At 36.7% G+C, this 7,801-nt stretch overlaps 4 protein-coding genes across 4 annotated transcripts in view; all 4 read right to left on the bottom strand.

Annotated features, from left to right (window-relative positions):
* Nucleotides 1–368: 368 nt before the first annotated feature.
* LOC106748556 (protein glass-like) lies at nucleotides 369–1,649 on the bottom strand. Its single transcript, XM_014627214.1, has one exon. It carries the CDS (start codon nucleotides 1,215–1,217, stop codon nucleotides 861–863), a length of 357 nt encoding a protein of 118 aa, XP_014482700.1. The 5' UTR covers nucleotides 1,218–1,649; the 3' UTR covers nucleotides 369–860.
* LOC106748553 (longitudinals lacking protein, isoforms F/I/K/T-like) lies at nucleotides 1,646–4,725 on the bottom strand. Its single transcript, XM_014627212.1, has 2 exons — nucleotides 4,644–4,725; nucleotides 1,646–3,158 (listed from the first exon to the last, which is right to left on the bottom strand). Exons 1-2 carry the CDS (start codon nucleotides 4,687–4,689, stop codon nucleotides 2,788–2,790), a joined length of 417 nt encoding a protein of 138 aa, XP_014482698.1. The 5' UTR covers nucleotides 4,690–4,725; the 3' UTR covers nucleotides 1,646–2,787.
* Nucleotides 4,684–6,768, bottom strand: LOC106748557 (zinc finger protein 510-like). The gene is made up of 2 exons (XM_014627215.1): nucleotides 6,193–6,768; nucleotides 4,684–5,124 (listed from the first exon to the last, which is right to left on the bottom strand). Exon 2 carries the CDS (start codon nucleotides 5,039–5,041, stop codon nucleotides 4,703–4,705), a length of 339 nt encoding a protein of 112 aa, XP_014482701.1. The 5' UTR covers nucleotides 5,042–5,124; nucleotides 6,193–6,768; the 3' UTR covers nucleotides 4,684–4,702.
* LOC106748558 (zinc finger protein 497-like) overlaps nucleotides 6,345–7,801 on the bottom strand; it is a 3,994-nt gene continuing 2,537 nt past the window's right edge. The window contains exon 2 of the mRNA XM_014627218.1: nucleotides 6,345–6,431. Coding sequence (XP_014482704.1) covers nucleotides 6,413–6,431 — 19 coding nt within the window. The 3' untranslated portion in view covers nucleotides 6,345–6,412. The remainder of the gene's footprint in view (nucleotides 6,432–7,801) is intronic.

The raw sequence follows: 7,801 nt of genomic DNA, 5'->3' as shown, positions 1-7,801 counted from the left end.
ACATGACTTAATCGAAAGCAAATTTAAAAAGGAATAAAATAAAAAAACAAAAAAAAATCAAAGGTGACGTACTTTAAGAAATTCCGATTTTAAACTTTAAAATCTCAAAATAAGGGTGAAAACTACCCCCTAAAATTTTATAAATATTTTTTTCAGATTCTACGGGAAAAATGCTATAAAGCTACAATGGTTTCAGATTTTTTTTATTGGCACGACGACGACGACGAGAATTAAAAAACTAGTAGTCGAAGCAAAAATTCGAATTTTATGACAGCCATAGAAGCTCATGGTGTGGGTCAAAAAATCCGAAAAAATTCGACAAATGTTTTCTAAAATAGTACTACCGATTGCCATAGGTTTCGATCAAATCTAATTTTTGAGCGTACCCCTTTCACATGGAATGACCCATATATATATATTTTTTTTCCCTCCGATCACGCATTTATTGTCTGTAATCGCCATAAAGTAATGTGTGGTCACAACAAAATAAAGAATAATATTTTATAATATTTCTCTTTTAACAATTGGCAGAAGACAGCAGGACTAGAAATATCATTAAATCCAGAAAATTGATCTTTCATTCAAGATATTGTACCAGAAAAGGTGCTTTGTAAATCTCGCAGATGATCGTAAAAGTACTTCGAAGATAAAACAACAATGAACTATAACGTTCAATAGAATAGAGTCAATTCGATAGTTTTATAAACGACAATGTCACGATCCTTCAAATGTAACTTGTATCATCTTACAAGATTCTACTGAACCGATCAATCGATCGTCCTCACTAAGGTTACACAATTACATCGAAATCACGAGATACACGCAATTCTTAGTCACAGTGTTCTCGAAGCTAATAGGTTTCAAGGTTTCTGATGAGTTCTCATATGCAGCACAAGGTTATGCTTGTGCTTCGATTTCTTATGGCAGATGGGACACTCGAACTGCGGCTCCACACCACACTCGAACTTTATATGCCTGTTCAGCGAATGAGGTCTGCTGTAGGCGTTGCCGCAACGTGGACAAGAGTACCATCCCGTGGAATCGCGAATCGGTCCAGCAGTTGACTGACTGCCGTTGACTTCCACCTTCGATTGGCCGTTTTGTATTTTTATCGCGTTGACGTATTTGCCAGGACAACCGCTCGTCGGGTCCTCAATCGTCGTTGTTTCCGTCGTCGTCTCTGTTAGCTGATTCTCCGCCATCAATCGCAGATACATCGTCTGGTACTGATAATACCATTCGATCGCAGCACTTGGCGAGTAGTTGCGTTCTAGAAAACACACATTAGGATCAGTACAGGCTTCGATCGAGATCTTCGCACTATTTCGTCTCGGGGATCGTGGTTAGCCTAAAAGGGATTATTATCGATCACAAGGACACGGACGTATACATAGCATGAGTCGAGCTACATGTAGCCATACACCATGAAAGCGGTTGTCAGCAGAGCGTCCTAGATATTTAGGATCTTCTTGGGATCATGGGATCTCTTTCTCGGAGATAGAAGGAGAATTTTGTCGTGGGACACATATATAGATTAGTCTTGTTTACATGTTTACATGTTCGAAATTATTCAAAATTGCTCTTCAATTTGTATAATATTATACGATCGAGAAATGGAATATAATTTCTGATTGGGTCTTGCGTTTAAAAATTTCATCCTACATGCGATATCTCTGACAATTATTTTATTTTAAAGCGCACCGGAGCTCATGTCGTATTGATAACAGATATATTTTTTGCTGTTTTGATCATAATCAATAGCTCGTTGACTTCTTAGACTCCCTTTGTATTTGTAGCTTCCCTCGCACACTCATAATTTTATTTTTATGGAATATTTTTATAACTTATTCTATAGCCGCACGCGAGTTTTCTGATTCGCACCTGAAAATTGGAAAACTAGTGATTAATGTGCTGGGTATAGTCGATTTGTACCCAGGAATCTCTTCGTAAAAAATATTAATATTTATATTAATTAATTATATTAATTAAATATTGTGATTATTTCATTATAATAGTTGGATAAATCCATCTTAACTCACAATCCTGATATGATGATATTAAGAGAAGATATGATTTATTTATCGATAACTAGTTTCATTCTTGCCATCGAGCACAAAAGATATCGAGATTTGATAGACTATAACAATGCAAATTGATACGAATAATTAAATCAATATGCAGTTAAGTTTTTTTAGAGTAGCTTCTGAAAATTAGAAAATACGGAAAACCCGAATAACTTGTTGACGTTAACGTGCTGGGAAATACGCGTTCAAATTTCTATATTATGGAGGAGAAACAAAGATTACATAAATAATATAAATAAATACAAAAAACAAAAAATTAAGTGGAGTAAGGAATATTGTATGTTACAGGCTCAATACAGATATGTAGTGTGTTTTATCGGAGAGGTATATTTTTAATTTTCTGTCTATAATATATAAAGAGAGGAAAAAGATCGTGCAGCATATCTCATGACACAAATAAATTAATTAATTTCCATTTCTTCTCAACCACCATTGTCAAGCTTACACAACAGAAAATATCTTTTATCAGGCTTCATAGCCTCGTTCCTTTTTCTTCTTTTAATGTCGCAGTGTTTCATGTAACGAAACACAATCTTCTTCAATCTGTACAAATTATCTTCGGGCAATTAATTATTCGCCGCAGTCAGTCTCAATTCAGATCACAAATATTTCGAGCGTCGCGCGACACAACGCGAAATCTCGCGACTCCCGATAAACAATACTCGCTTTAGTCTTTTCCATTTCTGTCACCCGCGAAAGAGTATCAGCCGGTGATATGGTGCGCGGTAATGTGGTTTCGCAGTTCGTATCGGTACTTGAACTTCCGATCGCACAAGTGACAAGAGAACTTTTTCTCCTTGTTACCGCAGTCCACTCTCTGGTGTCTCTTCAGACTGTCCTGCCACTTGTACTTCTTGCCACAGTCGGTGCAGATGTATTCAGCCTGCATCATCGGTATGTACGTGTCTCCGGTGTACATGTGAGCAACGGGATAGCCAGGTCCCGAGGAATCGTGCAATTTCGAAGAATACGACTTGCTCGGGAACGGGAGGGACTCTTGCTCCTCTTGACCAATGCTGCGCGCCTTCCTCTCCAACATCCACAGGGCGTCGTATCTCTGTGGCTGGTCCTCTCCTGCGGCAAGAAAGCAGAGCGCCGGAAATTAGACGATGTCCGGATCGCTCGAGACGGGATCGAACTTATCTCGCGATCACCTCGTGCCACGACCCTCGATTAGGTCGTAGCGTATGAATACGGTCTAATGTAGGCATGCAGTGATCGGAAAAAAGTTTAAGGCTAATGAGAGTACTTCCGGCACGCGACGAGTCCCTTCAACGATTTGTTCTGTAACGTGGGATACCAAGTTATGGAACAAATTTCGTGGTTAGTACGCTACTCGTGCATAAAGAACTTCTTTATGACAGGCTCCCTCTGTGTGCATATGGAATCCTTGATATTAGATTTGACCGATTGCCTAATTTCGTGGCCGAATGAATTTCCACAGTATCATGGTTGTTTTAGATTCAAAATCCAAACGCCTGGGAACTAAGTGACATAATTTTTCTTTTCTTCTGTTAATACTTTTTCGTAATTTTTCTCTCGCATTTGGAAAACTATAATTATTATCGTATGATATTCGTAACGAAAGACGGACCCTGCGATTTTAATTTTTTCCGTGTACATGTCCGCGATGAGATCTTTACGTATATCTTACTATGAAAACAAAAAAGAACATAATTAGTCGTGTACAGAAGAATAAAGCCAAGCACGTTATTTATTTATGCCTTATATTGTATACTTAATAAACTGACAGTCGTTATTCAGGAGGAACACTTTTATTTGTTAATGATGTGTAAGGCGAAACATATATTATTCATACGAAATCAACGTGTGGTTCCAATGATCTGCACAGTGATTGCTATAATCGAGTAATATATTTGTCTAAATATCCTACTATTTAAAATTTAAATCGAACATTAGAGACTTATTTACATACTCTTTTTTTGGATTATGTACACGTTTATCTTGTGGAGATATTTTCTCGTAAATTCAGAATTCAGTGCATCTTCATGTATTGGCCATAAAGAAAAATCTAGATCTCTCTCTTTCTCTTCCCTGTCGTCAATTGCATGTATATACGTAAGAAAAATGCTAGATTCAAGTAAATAATTATTCTAATATTCTTTAGCAAACTTTTAATTAGATTAAGTACATATTTTTCCAAGTAATCCCAAGTAATAACTTGGATACAGTACTTTTTTCTATATTCAAGTAATTACTCGATTCAAGTAAAAAAATTTGTTAAAAAATATAGGAGTAATTATTTTCTTGGATCTAGCACTTTTTCTTGTGTACGAATATACAAGAGAAATGAGTAGTACTCATCCTTAATAAAGCAATATGACAGTATTGCACAATTAATGATACGCTACAATTTGATTTGCGAGAAACAACTCAGCCGTTGTTGCCGCACGGTGGTACGACTCTCCTCACTTAAGAGCGCGTCTCAGCAAATGATAATACATAGCCGACATTTTTATCTGGACAAGCACACCGTGCACTTCTGTTTGTATGAGAGACGATAACACTTGATCCGCATCGCATTAACTCTCGATATACCTTCGATTGTATCTCGGAAACTGAACGACGTCAACAGAATTTTCATCACCGCATTCTCTTTACAGGCTCGCCTTGTCCACCTTTAAAGCATGATTACTCTCTTTGTCACCGCACACCAGTCGCTGATGGCGGCGTAGAGTGTCCAGCCTTCTGTATGTTTTGCCGCACTGATTGCAATAGTACTCCTGCTGCTGAAGCCTCTCCAGCTTCTCCTGTCGGTCTTGAAAGGACGCCAAAAACTCGTCGCACTTCTGCTGATGGCGTTTCAGGCTGTCAACCCGTGTGTAAGCCCGGCCACAGCCGTCGCAGCGGAACTGCTGGCAGGACTTGGCGCTTTTCTGTACCACGTTGGCCTCCACGCTGTTCAGAATCGACGAGTCGCAGAGCAAGTAGTTCATCGTCAGTTGACCGTGAAACGGCACCTCACAGACCTCCGGCTCCTCGTCATTGCTCTTGTCCGCACCGCACTGTCCGTTCTCATCTGCAAAGACATGATAATCCGTTAAGAAAAACAAGGGCACACGCGCAGGAACGACCAACAAGCGAGCAGCGTACAGCCAGCGGCATGCATATATTTATGAATTACCTTCTGGTTTCGATTTTAACAATTATAGGGTCGGAGGAAAATGAGAAGGAAAATTTAGGAATTATCTCGATACGCCAATATTTCGATCGTTAGTTATGAAGGCTTTTCGGGATTTTTTGAGAGGCTAAAAAAGAAGCGATATCGAGAGACAATCTCGAGTATACGGTATGTATTTCTTTGTATTTTTTGAGTAAAACGTCGAATAGAGTTTGGAAATNAGAGAGAGAGAGAGAGAGAGAGAGAGAGAGAGAGAGAGAGAGAGAGAGAGAGAGAGAAAGGAGAGAGAAATACAAGTGAAAACAAAGATAAAAAGAGAAAAAGAGCTACCTTCTTGAAATCTGCACTTTTATTTATTAGAAAAATAATGAGGCTAAATGGGCACATTGTTACATACTCCGTATGCATTTTCACGATTACAAAGAGGTAACTCTTATAGACACAAAGAAGGCCTAGAACGCAACAGACAGTCTAAACTGTTCGTCGAGAAATAAGCTATCCTTACAAATGTCATATACATTACACTCTGCGGGCAGACGATATTGATATAACAATCATTCGACTTCAAATATATATCGCGCGCACCAGGTACTAATCATTTTGTTTTTGTCCAGCTCCCGTGTAGATAATTACTTAACTTTACATTTTCTCCTCTTTTTTATTATTTATTTCTAGGTTTAATAATACGATATCTAGTAAATCTGCGAACAAATTATAAACAAAAGATATTTCCGCCGCCGGTAAACAAATAGACTATACTTAAGATCAGTGCAATATAAACGATTCCCGAATTAGGATAGTACACAGAGAAATGCTTCTTCTTTTCACGGAACGAAAAACACGTGAGAAAATTTAAGTTGATTCCTGTTCCGTTTTTACTAATTCGGACGCATGAACACTCTCTATGTGATGACGCAGGGAATGAGGCTTATCAAACTGCTCGCCACAATAACGGCAACACTTGACTTTGCTTTTAACTTTGCAATAGAGCTTCTCGTGTCTTTTGAGGCTGTCGTTTCTCGAGAACCTCTTGCCGCACTCCTTGCAAATGAGCGGCACCAGCTTCTTCTTGCGATGTTCCAAAGGATCTGATGATAAGTCGTTGTAATCGGTGGCGACGAAATCGAAGTAATTTTGCGAAATGTCATTGGCGGTCTCCTGCTTTACGAGCGAATCAGTTAGCCAGTCATACAGCTCCGCATGATCTATAAAAAAAAAGAAAAATGGAAACATTCGTTAGATACATGTCAGACCATTTACGCATCGCGAATAACGAAAAACGGGAAAAACTTTCAAGGAAAGACGTAAGTGCATGCATATAAAGATAGAGAAAAAGAGATAGAGGGGAAAAGGAGCGATCGTCTATAAGTGCACTTTGTCAGTAAATTGGAAAAGTACAATTTCGTTGATAGAGTGTAGAAACGCAAAAAACGAAAAGAATTTGCGTAGAAAACTTAAAAGTAGAACCTTAAGAAATACAATAAATTCAGTGGGCATACAGTTGTTATTATAGTCCAATTATATATTCAGTTGTTATTATAGTCCAATTATATTATTCCATTGATAAATTCAGAAAAGGAAAGTATGCATAACAAAACTAAATATCAATTTGTTTTTTGTATTTGTAAATTTTCGATAATCTAAAGCATTGCTAATATTGCATCACAATGTTGATACACATGTGTGAATTTTATTTGCTATAACATGAAATCAAATTATAAATAAAGTAAACGTAAGATAGCAATGGGCATCATCTTTCTCGAAATGCATTTTCTATACATTTACATTACATCTTATTCGTCGCTTTATTTCGATGTAGTGCTTACAAAATTTATGGCTTTATAATCATATGATAAGATTCGTTGTAAAAATACAACGAATCGAAGAATAATCACAGCGAAAAAAAAATCTCTAGTCTTTTCAGAATTAAATCGAAATCACCGATATTAATTTTAAAATTGCTATAATTATATCACTTTCCTATATATCATTTTAACAATTTTAAAATAATATAGGAAATAATAATTAAAATAATAATAACAAATTTATAAGAATTACGCTAATTGATCTCGAACTGCTGCTAATATAATTTAAGTAGGCAAAAGTTAGAAGAATAAGCTGTTGTCTGTTCAGACAATATTAGCAGCAGCTCGTAATCAATTAATATGTTAAATACCCCATATTTAGATTATGAGATCCAATTAGAGATGATTTTACTAAGTATTTTGCCTAATCGGATACAACTCATCAGTTGAAAATGTATTAAATAATTTAATTCTGTATATGATCATATATGACTAGAGAACCCTGGTGAGGTTTATATTCGAATCCAACACGATGCTCAATGTTTTGAAATAAATTTTTATTATTACTTTTAAAATTATTTTTTTTATATGTACCAAATGTTTCAACAAAAGTGAGCTGGCTAAATATAGCCGTATAGGATACAACAATGCAAACAAAATGTCTGTATAAACATGATGCCTAAAACGCTCAATTGACAAGTTAAGGCCATATAAAAATTAAAGAGAAGAATTGTGTTATATATACACACTGATTTTAGTGTTAACTTTAT

This window comes from Dinoponera quadriceps, unplaced genomic scaffold (assembly GCF_001313825.1).
Source record: "Dinoponera quadriceps isolate SergipeBrazil2010 unplaced genomic scaffold, ASM131382v1 scaffold2171, whole genome shotgun sequence".
Lineage (NCBI taxonomy): Eukaryota > Metazoa > Arthropoda > Insecta > Hymenoptera > Formicidae > Dinoponera > Dinoponera quadriceps.
The sequence above is the reverse complement of the archived record's forward strand: the minus strand, read 5'-3'. Positions and strand labels throughout refer to the sequence as shown.